Consider the following 19038-nt stretch of genomic DNA (forward strand, 5'->3'; position numbering starts at 1 on the left):
TTGATGGCCATCCCTGTGCCAACCACCAAGACGCATGCTTCCATGTGATTGTCTCAACTGTCACCCACATCACCCACAGGTGCGGAAAGAGTCTTAAGAGAGTGACTTCCTGAGGTCACACACCCATGGCCTGCGGATAACCTGGGCCCACAGCAGGCCCAGCCTCCTATGGACCCCTGGCAGGCCTGATCAACTCTGGCACGCCAAAGTCTGCCAGGTGTACCCCACAGTGCACTGGGACCTGGGCCCCCTGTCCTAGTCAGAACAGCTGGGCACCCACAGCCTGCAGGGGGCTAAATGGCATCCCAAAAAGGAGGTGCAGGGCAGGAAAGGGTAGGTCTCACATAACTGTCAACTGAGGCTTCTAACTCAGGTTATCAAATACCATTTTTGGACTAGGTTAAAAAGGGGAAAATATTTTTATTTATACTTGAAGGATGCTGGATAGCCACCAGCATCTGCATGCCAAGTCCCTGAGGTGATAAAGAGATGACAGTGCGAGGACATGGATGTGGTCCTTGGACTTGACTGGGAAACAACTCTTACTACACATGGACCACTACCTGCTTGAGGAAGCTGGGTGGGGTTTCAGCACTCGGGAATCCAGGCTTCCATAGGGCCTAGGCCTGGGGAGTTAAGGTAAAAGGAGTGTGGGACCCCTCTGCTGGTCACAGCACTATCGCTAGCATCGCCTCTTTCCTCTGTCACCGTACCCACATGCCTCCAGGGAGAAACGTTCCTCCAGGGAGAAACTCAGGAGCACGCTGCAGCACGGAGGGACTCCCCACACCAGATAAACCCAAACACACCTCCTGGGATGCCAGCTTCCTCACCAACTCACAGCAAGTCAGCTGTGTGCAGATGAAACCACACTCGAGAAACAAACACTGTTTTCCAGCTTGCAATGACCACAAACTCTTGTGATAAATGGAAAGTGCTCCATTTGCCTGGAACTTTCTTGCCCCCTCTTAAATATCTGTGTTTCAAACTGCTGGGTCCTGCCCCTCCATGCCCTGGCAAATCCCAGGGGATGTCCTCCCAGCACGGCTCAGGTGGCCCCCACCCCCCCTCCACCTGACCTGCTCCAGCTGCTCTAAGCAAAGCAGCTGTGAGACTCCGCCCAGGTCAGCCATGAGGACTCTGGGGGGCTGGGCACTCGTCAGTGGTTCCTGGGACCTGGCCCAGTCACCAAACCTCAAAGAGCTTCAGTTTCTTCATCTGCAGAATGGGATGCCGCTGACCATGAGAGGATGCTGTAAACCATAAAGGGCACAGAAAGTGCATCTAGTCAACGGATGATGACCCCACCTCTCGTCCCCATCCTCACAGAACGTAGTAACGTGCACACTCAGGGCAGCCCCCATCACCTTTACTGCTGTAATTTAGCTCTGAATTGATTCATCTGGCCACCTGCAAACCAAGGTCTCTGGGGACAAGATCCCAGGCTGAGGGCTTCTCTTCCTCCCACTGTCTGACCCCATCAGGCCATTAACCACTGTCCTGCCTGAGATGTGAGCTCAGAGTCCTGCCAGGCATCCTTGCTTGTGCCCGCTGTGGACAGCCTGCCTGCACTCCTCCCAGAGTGGTCCGCAGGACCCCTTCAGGGGCTCTGCCAGGCTGTTGTAACATCAAGATGACATTTGCCTTTTTCACCAAGTCAGGAGAGCTGCACCAAACTGTGCCAAGACTCACGGTGTCATCATGCTGTAGGCAACGCCCTGCATGAAGTACAAGCTATTGATTTTATTAAAACTCAAGCATTTGAGAACATGTCTTTTTAATATTCTGTGACAAGATAAAGCACTCCTGTTGCGTACAGAAGCAGAACAGATATGCAGGGAAAAAAATCACACGTTTGAGTGTTCATGATGCTTGAAGGAAGGTCGGACAGACATGCTGTGGTTATTCAGACTTGGGTGTCTGGCACACACTTTCCCCAAAATGGTCAAAGCAAAGCCTGTTCACTTCAAGGAAAACAACCGATAATATGTCACTAATGATAATGTCTGAGCTTCCAACAAGCAAAATGTAGAATTTTGGAAAATTTGTGAGCCCAAGAGCTTCCCAACAGATCGGATAATTAACTAATCTGATTCCGCGATACTGTAAAATGAAATATATCAGTATTTGAAAGATCTCTGTAACTCAGTAAACTAATATTTTCTAATGTTCGATGGTATTACAAACTCAAACATGAGTAAAAGATCACTGAGGGAGAGAAAAAACAAATCTAGGCAGAAGAATCCAAAATAATTTGTGTAGATGCTCCACTCTCAAGGTTGAGCATGACTCCGCATCCCTTCCCTTAGGTGTGAGCTGACTTCCTTCCAAAGGGCACAGCACGGAAACGGAGAAAGAAAGTAACTTTACAGTGAAGACACCTGACATACACCCAGGTGATCAAGGTGTGACAAGTCACACTGATGGCACGTGCCGTGGACACACGTGTGATGAGAAGGGCACTTCCCCTCAGGTCCTCCTCTCCAAAACCCAGTCCAACCATGAGAAAAACACCAGACAAATTCCAACTGAGGGCCATTCTACAGAACACCTAACTCCAAACTGTCAAGGTCGTCAAAACCAAGAAAGTCTGAGAAACTGTCTCAGCCCAGAGAAGCCTAAAGAGACATAATGACAAAATGTCATGTGGGATCCTGGAACAGAAAAGGTATGTAAAAAACAGGAAATCTGAATAGACAGTATAGACTTTAGTTAATAGTAATTACTTGTGACAAATGTTCCACAGTAATCTGTTAATAATGAAGGAGATTGGGAAAGGGTGTGCAGGAACGATCTTCGCAACTTTTCTGTAAATCTAAAACAATCCTAAAAATTTTTTTTAAATTGTTCTGTTCAGGGACTTCCCTGGTGGCACAGTGGTTAAGAGTCTGCCTGCCAATGCAGGGGACACGGGTTCGAGCCCTGGTCCAGGAAGATCCCACATGCCGCGGAGTAACTAAGCCCGCCACAACCACTGGGCCTGAGCTCTAGAGCCCGCCAGCCACAACTACTGAGCCCGTGTGCCACAACTACTGAAACCCGCACGCCTAGAGCCCGTGCTCCGCAACGAGAAGCCACCGCAGTGAGAAGCCCGCACACCGCAACGAAGCGTAGCCCCCGCTCGCCGCAACTAGAGAAAGCCCGCGTGCAGCAACGAAGACCCAATGCAGCCAAAGACAAATTAATTAATTAAAATAAATAAAGTTAAAATGATACTTAAAAAAATTGTTCTGTTCAAGGTGCAAGAGAGACTGACAGATTTTAATGTAACTGAGTACAAAAACTTCACTGATAATCGAGGTTTCAGAGTCTACAGTGCAACTAACCGTTAGGAATGGCCACTCTGTGTTTTGGTGTCATATTAAAGGAAGAAACACACAATTATCCAAGACTAACCAAATACTCCTCCCTGCTCAAACTGCTTCTCTGTGTCAGGCTGGATTTTCTTCACGTGCTTCATCCCTAACAACTTACCACAAGAGACTGGATGAAGAAGCAGATATGAGGATCCAGCTGTCTACTTATTAAAGAGATCTGCAAAAGTTATTTTTTTATAAGCAATGTTCTTTATGCTAACATGTAAGGGGTTTATTATCATCATCTTTAAATAAATAAGTTATTTTCAGATTTTCTAACACAGTAAATGTCAACATATTTTACACACGACCAAAGGTTCTCTGGGGTCCAGAGATGGAAAAGGGGCTGCACCAGTGCTTTTGGCAAAGGGTTTCCTGTCCCCATCACAGACGCCAGTCTGAGCAGAGGTTCCCAAGTGCAGTCCTCCTGACATACTGCAACCCACGTGGTTTTTTTCATGCTGCCAAAGTTGTGTTTTGAAAAGCAAGACGTACTAAAAATTTAATAGGACTCACCACACATATACGCCGTAATTTCCCTATAAAACCTATTCAATTATAAGGCAACAAAATTTGGTAACCCTGTTCCTGTGGCCTTAAAAAGCGGCAACTGTACAGGCCCCACAGTTACCCAGTTCACAGAGAACTTGCCACTGCCCAGGGCAGCTTGGACACCCTGCATCTGCAGTTGGGGAGGCCAAGCACAGACTTCCCGTAGAGGCAGGCCAGGCACCCCAGGCCCCCAACGCCAGGAAACTATCCTGCATCTCATGCCCCACTCCCCCCTTACGCCGCACTGTAGGCAAAGGCATCTCCTCCCTCCTCCAGCATGTCTACCTCTGTTCTCACATGCAGGCATCCAGCAAACTTCTAAGCTCCACCCACATCCAGAGCATCAACTCTCCCTGCTCCAGAGGGTGGTCCATGGGCTGCGTTTCCCAGCCCGACATCCGGCTCCGCTCCCACCGCCATGGGTCTTCTCAGGCCCTGACTCCAGGCAAACACAATGGCTCCAGGGAGCTAGCTGGATGCCCGAGCACCCCTATTTCTGGGCCGTGAGCTCCCCAGTACATGCCACCCGGACTGCTCTTTCCCACAATGCCCACGGATACCATACGTGCCTGGATTGGTTATTCTGTTTAAAGCACTGTTGTGTTAAAGCTGCTTTTGAAAGCTGTCAAGGGCCTGCTTTAAGGAACCCTGCATGTCACCAGATCTCAGTGCCCCCTAAGACCTGAAGCTTTTCAATGTGATTACATCACAACTATTTTTAAGATTTAAGCTCTAAAAATAAGCACTCTTATGGCTTGGGATCCAAGGAAGGGGACACACAGTAACGTCTGGTATGTCTCCCATCTCTCCACCCATCAGACGCTCCCCACCTCCTTCGCACTTACCCCCTCCCGCAGGCGGGCCCATCCACGGAGCTGGATCAGCCACAGGGAACTCAGCTCCCCTCTCCCTCATTCTTGGACACCTGTGAGTCCCAAGTCTCCTTTCCATCAGCGCTGTGACAAACCTTACTGGACTATGCCTCACTTCAGAGGAGATGGTGGGCTCCAAGGGTGGGGTGAACTGTCCTGGGCTACACAGGGGTGTGAGTGAAATTGAGCCATCAGACCCCACATTCTTTTTTTAACCACCTGCTATCCCCCGCTCCCTTTCAGGCTCACAAATTACAATTCAAGTGCTCATCTTCTTGAGGAAAAAACCCATAAATCTCCTGCAATCAGGAGAGCTCTATTTTTCCTCCAGGGCACATTCTGCTAACTGAGAAAATACTCCTCTCCTGGTATAAATCCTGCTTGCCCCACCTGGGGTCACACACGGTATGTGTGGAAAGTGCTGGGTATTCACTCCTGCTTCTACCTGTTCTACACACAGAGCTCCCTTCATCTTTCTTCTCCACCAGGTTAGGTGGCCATGAGGGACAGGATGGGATCCCTCAGGCCAGTGCACTCGCCATCCCCACCCCCAGGGTTGGTTATGGTTTCGGTACACCTGCTCTCCTCATGTCAGAGAAACCGGCTGTAAGATAAAAAGCAATGCATATAAAAGCAGAGCCTCCATGGCAGAGGGCTGGCCAGAGACCCTCCCTCATGTACCACTATAGGTAGAATGTTTAAACCCATTGCAGCAGTGAGGGCATAGCCTGTCAGTATGTGACAAAGCACCAGCAGGAACACATGCCATAAGAGGATATCAGAAACTGCAATTGCAGAATTATACTGAATAATTTCAAAATAAGGAAATGATCTGCTTAATCTGCCAATCTGCTTAACTCACACATGTGTGAAGAGAAGAGCTCCTGACTGCTAAACAAACAAGCGCTTACAGCTACTATCCTGTTGACTGTACACGGTGGCTTGCTGGTTCCTGTCAGGGCAGCCACACTGTAATATCCCCAGAAGGCTGGCACTATCCAGTGAGAAACCATCCCCTCCAAGGCCAGAGGAGGGCGCCGTAAAGGCAACGGGGAAGTGGCAAAACTGTGGAGCTCTTTACCTGTCACCAGGCTGGCTCACAGTATGCCCCATGTGAACTAGGTCACTCTAAGAGTTAGAAACAGGGCACCCAGTGTCTGTCACTCTGCCATCCAAAAATAATCTAATGATTTTCAGAAGTACAGGTGAACCCCTCAAAGTACAATTATTACAAACCTGGGATAAGATACGGCCCAGAATAAAGACAGGTGGACAGAGGAGAACCGGGATGAGGAGCCCCGAGGGAAGGGGAGAGGCAGAGAATGAGGAGGAGATGGAGAGAAGTCACAGAGGTTTGGAGAGGTGGCAGCTGAGGCAGGGGAATCCAGAACGAGGAACCGATTTCTGAAGGAACGTACCTCTCAGTTCAGCTCTTACGTGCTGAAATGCAAGCAGGCTATGGATTTCTAGTTGGAACTGATGGAGCTGCTCCCCAAGGCTGCTTGGCCCCTCCTGGAAGCCGCCCAGCCGCAGACAGAGAACTAGCAAGTGAAAGGCCAGCCCACAACAGGTGCTGGGGAGGGGCTGGGCTCCCCAAGAGCCTCCCACAGAGTGCCAGAGCCGCCCCCCCACCCCCATTGAGGGAAGTTATCGTCACACAGAAGGAACAGGCTCCTGGCTGCGGGACTTCCGAAGCTCTCACACATGGGCGGCGGCGGGGCGGGGCGGGGGGGTCAATTGCTGGCGACTGTAGGAGGAGCCAGGGTGAGGGCCACAATCACACTCACTCAGGCTGTGAGAGAACCAGAGCCCTCTCCAGAGCCATCACGCCCACAGCTGTGTAACATTCCCTCGAATCACTCAAGGACGCACATTCCAGCAGACAGCTGGCCGGTGGGTCAGGCACAGCTGCAATGGAGCATGGTGGGGAGAACAGGGTAGGAGGGTGGCTCACGTCTGCACATCGCCGTGGAGGACCCCCACCCACCCCCATGCGGGAAGCTGGCGCAGCAACCATCGCTGGCCTCACCCTCTGTCATGGAAGCGAGAGGGCTGATGGTCACACAAGCAGGCCAGGACCTGGACTCAGACCTCTCTGAAGACTCCATGGCTAAAACTGTAAAGCCTGACAACACCAAGTGAGGATTAAGTAGCTGGACCTCCACGCCTGTGAGAGTAAAACCACCCAGACATTTTGGGGGAAAGGGATGGTAGTTTCTTTAAAACAGCTCCATACCCACCTACCCTGTGACCCCAGCAATTTGACCCCTAGGTATTTAGCAAGAGAAATGATGATCGATGTCCACGCGAAAGACTTCTACAGGAATGATCACAGCACCCCAAACTGGAGACTGCCCGGCATCTGTGGACAGGTGAGTGGACGACTATGCATATCCACGCGGGAGTCCCTCAGCAACAGGCTGATACACACAACAGAGATGAATCCCAATCACGTGGAGTGAGAGAAGCCAGAGCCCACCAAGCACATACTCTATGAGTCCATTTCTAGGAAGTTTGAGAAGAGGCAAGATTGGTCGAGAGTGGGAGAATACACCCAGTCAGGGAGGGCAGGAAATGTATGGATGGCTCCAGGGCACTTTCTGGGGTGATAAGGTTCTGTATCTCGAAAAGGCTTTGAACTACACAGGTGGATACATGTGTGAAAACCGCGGCAGGAGAGGCACACACGGCAGGCACCAGCAGTGCTTCCTGGCAGGGCAATGCAACCCCAGGGTTTACTGTATCCTTCTTCTCCCAAAGGCCGCTTGTAAAGCATGTCCACCCAAACAAGGACTCTGTAACTTGTGGAGTCATCTTGGAAATGTTAAGTGATGCACATACCTTTTCCTGTGGACTCCATTTCTACACAGAACAGAACAAAACAAGTCCATCCACACAATCCAACATTACAGATGACAGGCGGAAGCACTATCATGTTACTTTCAGATTCATTTTCACTTTGGAAGAGGACTCGGGCGTTAACATGGGTGTGGATGACACGCCCCACACACCACACTCACCACTGTGGGTGGCCAAGCCCTGTCTTAATAGCAAATGATCTGCCATTGAGAATCCTAGCTTCTATACAGAGTGTCGCCCTCCACTACCAAAGTCCGAAAAGAAAGATGGGGCAGTGCTTCTGTCATCAAGGATACCAGCTTCAACAAAGGTGCCCTGCTTTTGCAGCCTTGGTAAACAGAGGGTGTACTTCTGGTGCATTTTACAGTCTGTTAAACCTTGCAAGAAGGTAGAAAGCCAGAAAAACTAAAGCCAAGAACAGCTCTAATGGCTCAGGTGCTACTGCCAGCTCCCAATAGGCCACAGGCCCCTCGGTAGGGATAAGAACACACATCAGAGTCCTTCCCACCCACACCATGGGGCAGACCATTGGTCCAAGTAAAGCCCTGTCCCACAGCAAAAGAGACACACAATGCAAAGCAGGGAAGGAAGAGGTGTCAGACAGCTGCCTGAAGACCACGCACCCCAATGGAAGCCAGGGAGACACAGTCACCATGACACCTGCCCCACACATCCACACAACACCCACATGGCTGGCTGTCGAGCAGCAGAAATGGGGCTCCAAGTCTGCCCCTGCCCTGCCCGTGAGACCCTGGGAGCCCAGCCTTGTTTCCTCCCAGGTAAAATGAGGAAATAGAGATGGTCTGCTTAGGCATCCAGTGACTTCCATCCCTAGTGAGCCACACCCCTAAAGTCGAGGCTCCCCAACACCTCTGTATATTCTTTCAAGATCCAGTATCCTAAAAAACAGCTAAGTCAGATCCTGTCCTATCATTTCTGCCCCCAGGGACGAGCATGGTACCTGCCACAGACAATCCAGGGAGAGTTGGCGCCTCAGAAAAAGGCACACACAAACACATTTTCAGTGAAGTATGGGGGTGGCTAATCATGAAGTTCCCACCCCACACAGGCCCAGGGCAACCAAGGGACCCAGCCCTAACCTTTCAGGTGCAGAACCTCTGGAGAAGAGGCTCATGTTTTACTCAGTTAAATGTTCCTCTACCCAAGAGGGGAAAAACAAAGCTCTTTTCACCTGTGTGTGGCCTAGACTATTTTTGAAGATCAACAATTTGTGACAGAAAGAGAGTCTCCTCTATAGGAAAGTGCAGGAGTGGAATCTATTTATCTCAGAAACAAAACAGAGAACCCAAAACAGCTTCCTCTGCCTGTCCCAGCTCCAGACCTCATCCAGCAGTCCAGACTTGGGGTAGAGGGAGGGCAGCACATGCTCATGAGCTTTGGGTTGGCCTCACAAGACCAACAGGATCAACCTCCAGCTCTGCGGGGTTTTGTTTTTCCATGAGCACATTTACGGATGCCAGAACGGAAACCAAACTATTTTAACCTCATTTATATTTTTTAACATCCATATTGAGGTATAATTTACATACCACAAAATTCATCCATTATAAGAGTATAATTCAGTGATTTTTTAGTAAATTTAGAGTTGTGCAACCATCCCTACAATCCAATTTTAGAACACTTCCATCACCCCAAAACGTTCCCTTGTGCCTGTGAACTGTTAATCACTGCTCTCACCCACCCCCAACCCCTGCCTCAGACCACCATCTGAATGCTCTCTGTCTCTGTAAGTTTGCTTTTGTGGACACCCCCCCCGTAGATGAAATTATACAATACGTAGTCTCTGGGTCTGGTGTCTCCCCCTTGGCATGGTGAGTCTGAGCTTCCTCCATGTTGCAGCACAAATTGGTAACTCGCTTTTTTTAAATTGCTGATTAGTAATCCACTGCACGGATATAGCACATTTTGTTTATCCGTGGCCATCTGGATTGTTTCCACCTTTTTGCCTATTGTGAATCATGCTGCTATGGACACCCAGGTACCTGTCTTTGTGTGGACACGCTTTCATTTCTCTCAGGTACATTCCTTGGACAGACTGCTGGGTCACGTGGTAAGTTCATGTCTAACTTTCTAAGAAACTGACAAACCGTTTATGCCATTTTACATTCCCATCGGCAATGTATCAGGGTTCCAGTCTCTCCACATCCTCGCCAACACCTGTTATTGTCCTTTTTTTTTTTTTTTTTTTTAAAGAGCTTTTATTTATTTATTTGGCCGCGCTGTACGGCATGCGGGATCTTGGTTCCCTGACCAGGGATCAAACCCATGCCCTCTGCAGTGGAAGCGTGGAGTCTAAACCACTGGACCACCAGGGAAGTCCTTTGTCTGTCTTTTTTATTACAGCTACCCTTGAGACTTGTTTTATGGCCTAGCATATGGTCCACTCTGGAGAATGTTCCATGTGAACATGAGATGTATTCTGCAGTATTCTATAGATGCCCTTTAGCCAAACAGATCAACAGTGCTCTTCAAGTCTTCTAGAATCCTGCCGATTTTCTGCTTAGTTGCTCTACCAATTATTGAGAGAGGAGTACTGAAATCTTTTTTTTTTTTTTTTTTGCGGTATGTGGGCCTCTCACTGTTGTGGCCTCTCCCGTTGTGGAGCACAGGCTCCGGACACGCAGGTTTAGCGGCCATGGCTCACGGGCCTAGCCGCTCCGCAGCATGTGGGATCTTCCCGGACCGGGGCATGAACCCGTGTCCCCTGCATTGGCAGGTGGACTCTCAACCACTGCACCACCAGGGAAGCCCCTGAAATCTCTTAACTATAATTTATGAACTGTCTACTTCTCTTAGCAATCCTATCAGTTTATACCTCAGGTATTTTGGGATTCTGTTGTTACGTACATATACATTTGTGACTGATATATCTTCTCATGTACTGTTAAAAAATGTCCCTCTTTGGCTCTAAGAATATTTTTTTATCTTAAAGTCAATATTATCTGATATTAATACAGTCATTCTAGTTTTCTTATGGTTACTTATGGTATATCTTTCCTCATCTTTTTACCTAAGGATCTAATGGGTGTCTCTTATAGACAATATATAATTAGGGGGGCTTCCCTGGTGGCGCAGTGGTTGAGAGTCCGCCTGCCGATGCAGGGGACACGGGTTCGTGCCCCAGTCCGGGAAGATCCCACATGCCGTGGAGCAGCTGGGCCCGTGAGCCATGGCCGCTGAGCCTGCGCGTCTGGAGCCTGTGGTCTGCAACGGGAGAGGCCAAAACAGTAAGAGGCCCACGTACCTCAAAAAAAAAAAAAAAAAAAATATATATATATATATATATATATATATATATAATTAGGCTGGATCTTGCCTTTTTTAACAGCTCTAACAATCTCTGCCTTTTGATCGGGGTGTTTAGACTACTCACATTAAATGCAATTATTGATCTGGTTGGATTTACATTTATCATTTAGCTGTTTTCTACATGTCTTCCTTCTTTTTCGTTCTTCTGTTCCTCATTGACTGCTTTCTTTTGTGTTAAATATTTAATGTACCAGAATTCTTCTGTTGATTTTTTTAAACGATATTTTAAAGTTATTTTCTTAATAGTTGCTCTAGGGATTACAATAAGCATTTTATTAACATCACAGTCTACTTCAGATTAACACTAACCTGATCCCGGTAAAATATAGAAACTTTACTCCAGTACAGCTCCATTTCATTCCTCCTGTTTTGTACTGTTGTTGTCCCATATATCACATGTCTATATATGTTATAAATACAACAGATTGTTGTATGCCTTTGGTCAATTGCCAAAGAGCTACGGTTGTTTTTGTCAATTCTATCCAGTGTTATGGTTAATGCTTCATATGATGTTATGTCTTTTAACTAAGAAGAAATGAGAAAAAAGTCTTTTCTATTAGCCCACATATTTACCATTTCCAGTGCTCTTTATTTCTTCCTGTGAATGTACGTTACCAACATGTCACTTCTTTCAGCCTGAAGAACCAGCAGGTCTGCCAGCAACAAATCCTCTCAGTGTTTATCTGAAAATCTCTTTTTGCTTTCGTTTCTGAAGGACAGTTCTGATGCACTGAGAATTCTGGGTTGACAATTTTCTTCTTTGAGTATTTTGAATGCCATTCAGTTCCCTTTTGGTTTCCATTTGAATGTCTCAGGTGAGAAGTCAGCTGTTAATTATATTAATGCTTCCCCTACATGTGATGAGTTGTTTTTCTCTTGCTACTTGCAAGATTTTCCCTTTTTCTCTGGCTTGTAACAGTTTGACTCTGATGTGTCTAGGTATAGACCTCTTTGTATTTATGCTACTTGAGTTTTGTTGAACTTCTTGGATAAGCTTCTGCTCAAATACGTGTTTGGCCACTCCTTCTTCAAATTGTTTTTCTGTCTTGCCCCCAAACATGTCTGCAACCTACAGCCACTGTCCCTCCTCACTTGCCCATCTCCAAAACTGTCACTTTAACCAACAAGGCCACGGGCAGGGCTGCTGCCCACCGCTTTAAATTGAGTGAGCCCCTTCTCACCCCTGCAGAGAAGCTGTTGGTCCTTACAGCCTGCACTGGCTAGGCAGAACTTCCCTACCAAGATAGCTGGGGAGAGGGCATGAGAGGAGCCCCAGGTCAAATGCCACGGATTCTCACCATTTTTACCCAGAGTTCAGCAGTTTCTTAAGCACAAACACTTCGCAGATTGTTGTGTGCTTCTGGTCAATTTCCAGAGTGTTGAAATGGCTGATTTTGGGGGGTCAATTCTGTGCTGCTTCATAGTTGTTTTTTTTGGGGAAAGGATTTGACAATTTCTCCTCATTCAATCACTGCTGGAAGCTGCCCTCCAGTCTTGATTTATTTTGAAGATAAAACACACACACATTGGGAGACTAAGTCAGAAAAAATTACAAAGAGAGATGAAGAGGGGAACTGCAGAGAAGGAGAGAACTGATCCTACCATTTTATTGATCTCCTCATGCTCTAAATCTCCCCAATGTCGTTTAAAAAAAAAAAAAAAAGTTGTATCTTGGTGATTTTAATTTGCCAGCACTTCCTTAAAGAAAAAGGAAATTCTCTCTGCTAGAAGCCACCAGAAACCCCCCTCTAGCCTTCAATATGCCTAAACTGGGTCATAAGAATAGCACAGCATGAAAGAAAGAAGCAGTTTTTAAAAAGAGCCAAACAAATTCTAGAAAAATACTATACAGCAATGAAAAGAGTAACTATTCCTACATTCAACAACATAAGTAAATTTCACAAACATTATGTTGAATGAAAGCAAGCAAAGGGTACAGACTATATAATTCCAATTACTTAAAGTTCAAAAACAGGAAAAACTAATCTGCGCTGTTTGAAGTCAAGAAAGTGGTTACTCGGAGGGTAGTGACAAGTGGGCATGAGGGCGCTAGTAATGTTCTAATTCTTGATTTGAGCTACAAGGATGTGCTCAGTTTGTGAAATGTACCAAGTGGCACATGTGTACTTTTCATTATGTATGCTATACCTCAATTAAATAAAATTCTCTATATGGAGGTTCCCAAGGGATGAGCCAGACGCTCTCAACGAGGATCCAAAGACTGCCTGCTTCTAACACAGAAACCATGGCCACTCACTCCAAAAAGGATTACAGTTTTAGAATGGCTCTGGGCTGGACTTGATCCTATTATTCTGTCAAAATTCACAACTGTACTTCAACAAACTAGACAGAACATTCTATGTGAGCACTCAAGGAGACACTAGCTCTATATGCGACGTCGTTAAGTGAAGCTTGAAGACTGAAGGGTAGTTGTTACCAACACTTATTTCCCTTACCACATGCCATGCACCAGGGTCAATTCTGGGTATGCACCTGTCACCCAGAGATGCAGAGCAGAGATTATCACCCATTTTACAAATGAAGAAGCACGGGCCAGTATCATCTGCCCAAGGTCAGTCAGGGAGTGTGATCTGACCCCCACTCTGCCAAAGCCAGGCTCCTTCCACAATCTCACACTGCTTCAAGAATGCCCTGGGGTCTCCCCAGTCCCACAGGAGGACCCCTGCTCTGTGTGCCTGGGTTAGTCTCTGTCTCTTGCTCTCTTACATTCTTTTATGCTCCTTCAACACTTAACCTCTCCCTCACAATTCACTGGCCTGCCCTACAGGGGAGCATGGTGATTACAGGAAAAAATGTAGACCAGGAGCCCAGAGGGACCCAGTAAATCTCTGCAAATGTGGGCTCCTCCTTCTCTTCACCCACCTGTGACATTCTGAAAGGAAAGGGAAGGGAAAGCAGACCCAAACTTAAAATTTTATTTCTAGAACTTTAAAAGAGGCCTCTGGTTTTAGAACAGGGACTGCAGAAAGCAGAGCCAGATAAAAAAGGCCTTTCTGGGTAGCAAGAACACAAAGCACACCACCCCAGACTAATACGCTTCCCCAGTAGGAGGGGGTTAGATTTTCCCATTTATCTCAAGGCGGTAAGAATTTTTAAAGCTGAGAAATACTGAGTCAGACAATCTCTGAAGTCCTTAGGACACCAACAGTGTGGGGCCCAAATGAATTTAACGCAAAGACTGCAGGTTGGGGTCCCTCTGTGGGGTCAGTCAACACAAGGAGGCAAAGAGCACCCAGGTTCTCCAGATCTGCACTTACTGCCCCTCACCCCACCCTGGGCAAACAGACATGGAAGGGAGTCTGCAGAGGCGGCACTGAGAGAGACAAGGGATGGACCACAGAAGAGCCACACACAGAGGGGCTGCGGGGCTTCTCAGGAGGCCATGGCCACCGGCTGCTGGCTCATGGGACATCAGGGTGTGAAGGGAGGGGTAAAGCAGGAGCTGGAGCTAGGCCTGCAATTCTCTTTACCGGGAGAAAAGAGGGTTTCTTAGTGAAGACATGGGGTGGTACACTGAGTCTTATTTCTTTCAAGCTTTTTCCTTAAAAGCTGAGGATTGGGGAAGTTACTCTTGAAGCAATCAGTATCGATGAAGGAGAAACCGAAAGAGCACATCACAGGAGTCCCGAACACAGGGGCCCCTCCTCCCTGACGCACGGCCTAGGAGGAGTGGTGATGCACGTGAGAGGGCTGTGCTCCCAACTCTGCCCCTAGCCAAGTGACCCAAGCAGGGTGTAGCATCATCCCTGGCCTCCCATGCCCCAGATCTGAAAAGCAGGGAAGCTGGACCAAATGAAAAAGTTTTCCTATAAACCAGAAGCACAGAGCTAGACAGTAGGTACAAGTTTAGTGAAGGCCTGCTGTCAAGCAGGGCAGCCAACAGAGGCTACCATTCCCCCATCCTGTGAGACCCAGCCCCATGCTACAGACGCCTGGGCCCCAGGGCCCCAAGGGGGAGGTCCCTTGGCCAAGATGGTGGGGGAGGTGCCAGGGCTAGAGCCCACAGCCATCTCCATGATAAGTCACCGAAAGCTGCTTCCTGCAGGCCTGACGGCAGCTTCACCCCCACAGGCCTCCTCACGCCCAGGCCTGTCCCTGGTTCCTGGACCCTCCTGCTCACCTGTGTGTGGTTCGCATGTCCACGGGCCCATCGCCCACCTGCCCTTCGCCTCTGCCCATGGCCATCGCCTCTGCGCCTCTCAGCAACCCTTGGGCTGGGCCTGCTCCCGGCTCAGGCGTCACTCTCATGTCTCCGTCAGCGTTTAACTCTGAAGCCAACACTCCTCTCTCCATTTTTATTTTCTTGCTCTCCACATCGTCCTCTGTTGGGTCCCGGTCAAGCGCTCGTTTCTGACTCCGTGTTCGGCATGCTTCTTCAGTCATTCTGAACTTTAGGGGATGGAGAAAACATGACATTTAAACTTGGCACAACGAAGTAGCTGTCTTCTCAGACTTTTCACAATGTCAGCATGGAGTGTTTTCCTCACCATGTGACAATGGCAGAAGTAGGTACAACAAATGAAGGGCCCACAAAGCGTGCCCAGGACATTTCTTCACTGCCCTGGGGAAGGCGAGGGCAAGAGCAACAGAGCATCTGGGAAGCCAAGCTATGCATCGCCCCATCCAGGGCCAGAAACCTGCAGGGACCTGGACAGGAACAATGGAAGGTGGCTGCTTATCAGAAAGAAGGGGGAAATCTCTGCACTCCAGACTCAAGAGCAAATAGAGGAAACTGTTCTAGATCTGAATTCCCTGCCTATGGGATCCTGAGCACCTACATGGGATTGGAGGTATCTGGAATCCAAGAAGGAGGGACCATGCTGTCTCAGGAGCAGGGTCACAGCCCAACTCCAGCCCTGCACTGCACTGATGAGGGTTGACCCGTCTACTCCCGCTTCAGCGAGGGGCAGCCTTCTCACTCCCTGCTCACCTCAGGGGGGTGAGGAGTGGGGGGTCACATTTAACCCTTTGACTGCCGACGAGGCGAACTTTGAGTGGGGTGAGGCCTGGCCCATCACCATGCCGGCACCCTGTACCTGCAGCATACACATATCTTGATTGAAAGAAGAAAGAAAAGAAGAAAAAAAACAGCTGAGTCAGTTTTTGATCCCATGACATCACTGGGCTCCACATGACCCTTCCCAGGATTCAGTCTGAGACAAAGCACTTTCCAGAAAACCAGTCTGAACCGGTTCCAGACAACAAGCTGAAGTGTTGTTAACCCTCACAGAGACAGGAGGGAAGACCGCAGTGATGTCTGTTTACAGGGAGACTGCTGGCATTCCACAACCGAGTCTGGGACACGAGTACTCGCTCTTAAAGGGGCCGCTCAGAGCCCAGCCTTGATGTCCCAGCGGGGCAGGACATGGGACACCATACTTCAACAGTCAGGGTCTAAAAAGCCATGCAAGAGTTCATCACAGGACAAAAAAAGAATTTAGCTGCCAGGCTCCTGAAGTACCAGTTCTCCACAGGATAGTCAATGCCCACATCTACCAACGTGGGGGCCCGGGGAGGAGCACACTGTATGAGCCCCTCAAAGAATCCCAATTCACACCTGCAGTGCGCCTATGATGAAGACCTCCTGGCTCTGTGTCCAAGCAGGCAGGGCACCCAGCACCTCAGTTTCCTCACCAGCAAACACCCTGGGAGGCCTGTCCTGGGTATGGCCAGGCAGAACCAGTCCCAAAGCAGCCCACCTTCTGGAGACTTGGTGGGGGCGGGGAGAGCACAGGGCATTGAAGGGGACCCATCACTGTATGTGGGACACACTCCTGAGCTGACTCATTTGCAAGCTCCTTAAAGGAGCTGATTTCACAAATGAGCAACAGTGCAGGGCCCTGCCTTGGACTCAAACTGAAAGGAAGGAAAGTGACAGCTGCTTCGTGCTCCTGGCATAGGAGGCCGAGCGTCCGTCTGACACGTGTTAGGCCAGCGTGGCCTGGCCTGGACCCTCAGACATCTGCTCCCACGGGCAGTCCAAAAGGGTTGAATCAAGCAGGTTTCCCCGTGGCCATGTCACCCCCGCCCCTGGGGTGCTCCCCACTCCAGGCAGGGCTTGAGAAGTCTGAAGCTCAAGGGCATAGCCTATCAACTTGGCCTCCATCTGCCTCCAACCACTCCTGGCATCCCAGCCTGCACCTGCTGCCCACACCTTGCCACCTCAGCCCTCAGCCACACTCCGTCCCTCTGCCTCACCCGGATCTCCCCATCCCCTCCTTCACCTGTAGAGGTCATCTCCTCACCAACCCAGAGGGAAGCAAGGGATGCTCCCATGTCCCTCTCAGCCTAAAGTTCTAGTTTCTGTCCTTCTCCAACATGCTTTCACCACAAATGCTGTCAGCCTGCTCACTGAGTCTGTCTGTCCTGTCTCCCCATGAGCTGCAGACAAGTCACTGCCCTGAACTGAATGTCAGTCACCCTCCCCTCCTCTCCCTCACTGTGGGAGGGATGGGTCACTTTCCTTTTGGGCACTGCCTAAACAACAGGAGCTGTTCGAACGTATGGGGAATTGCATGAGAGGAATGATTTCAGCGGCCACGTTGGATGGTGGGTACCTGTGCTCCCAGGATCAGAGAGGAGCCTATTGGGGGTAAAAGATGAAGGGAGTCCAGGACCTCAGTCAAGGAGGGCCCCCACTGGAGTCAAAGGAAATTCTGTCCCTAAGGGAGAAGCTCCCAGGCTGGCCTGGTGCCCACTGGGGGAGGGGAGGTCCGAAGTGAACAGGGAGAATGCACCCTCCAATCCTGCACTCAGAACCGCCCCCAATGCTTCCCCACTTCGCCTCTGCTCCAGCCCAGCCTGCAGGGCCCCCACCCCCAGCACAGCCTCCGGCCTTGTAAACTCCAGGCTCCAATCCATGAAGCTCATCTGAACCCCAGACCCTGCATGAAGTCCCTCCTTCCTCCCAACTGCCCACATGGATTGGGGTGGGAGGAGAGGCTGACGAGGAGGTCGCTGTGCATCAGGTCACCAGACCAGCAAGGTGGTGCCCCAGTGACCTCACTTCATTGTCACTGGTGAAGGACAAGCGGTCACAAGGTGCCAGAGTAGAGCCTCACACCCATGGGGCTGCTCCCACCAGCCCCAGAGACCATGCTAGGCCATAGTTCTGGTCGGGGTCCCCAGCACAGGACCTGGGAGACCATCTGCTTGTGTTCTGTGTGCAGTGTCAGGGCAGCTCACTCAGAAGCTGAGGGGCTGGAACTCTGCCAACCCCAGGCACGCCCTGTGCCTCTGGCAGGCTGCTGAGTGGGGGAGGGGTGCAGCAGCCTTGCCCCCTCCCCCACCACATAAAGGGTGAGCACAGCTGGAGGGGGCGGGGCCAGCAATGGGGGATGGAGCCTCAGGCTCTGACCTCCCCCTCCTTGGGTGGAGCCTCCTGCACTGCGGAAGGCGGTTGCCTTAGTGCCCACATGGGGCCTGCCACTGGCCAATCCCGGACACCGACACCACCAGGCAATTGCTCCTGGGGAGGGCAGGTGTTAGTAAGGAGCAGCCTCTCCCTCCTCTCAGCAGGAAGGACCAGTGCCCCAACCTAGCAAATCAGGGCTGGCGGCCACCGCCCTGCAGGCATAGAGGCAGGGACAGCAGGAAAAAAAAAAAAAAAAGTTGTCAGGAGGAAACCAGCCTTGAGGAATGAAGTGTGACCTAGGAATGAAGCATGACCGACAATTTCTGCAAAATGCAGTGAGGAGGTGCATTAGAATACTTTCTAAAGAGCAGGTGAAGAAGTTGGATTACTGCAACTGACAAATTAGGATCTGCTTCAAAACTCCTGGTGAGGGAGGGAGGGAGAGCAGCCACAACAGCATAAGTTCCACCACAGGCCCGGGGAGAACTGCTGGCCCACAGAGAGCAGCCCCCTCTAATCAAGGCAGGATCCAGTGCCAGCTGCTGTCTGCAGGGAGCGATCCCAACAGCAGCAAGCCCACCGTAAAGGTGCGGCCACCAGGGCTGCAAGGCTGCCTGAGACACAGGCTGGCTACATGGGGAGCAGGGCTGGAACCCAGGTGGCCTCAGCCCCTCCTCACTCTCTCCAAACATAA

General features: G+C 49.8%; 1 protein-coding gene across 1 annotated transcript in view; it reads right to left on the reverse strand.

Moving 5' to 3' along the window:
* Nucleotides 1-19038, reverse strand: part of GATAD2A (GATA zinc finger domain containing 2A) — an 86172-nt gene that overhangs the window by 21956 nt on the left and 45178 nt on the right. The window contains exon 3 of the mRNA XM_079703168.1: nucleotides 15111-15379. Within this exon, the coding sequence (XP_079559294.1) occupies nucleotides 15111-15379 (269 nt within the window). The remainder of the gene's footprint in view (nucleotides 1-15110; nucleotides 15380-19038) is intronic.

This window comes from Hyperoodon ampullatus, assembly GCF_949752795.1.
Source record: "Hyperoodon ampullatus genome assembly, chromosome: 4".
In the NCBI taxonomy this organism is placed as follows: Eukaryota; Metazoa; Chordata; class Mammalia; order Artiodactyla; family Ziphiidae; genus Hyperoodon; species Hyperoodon ampullatus.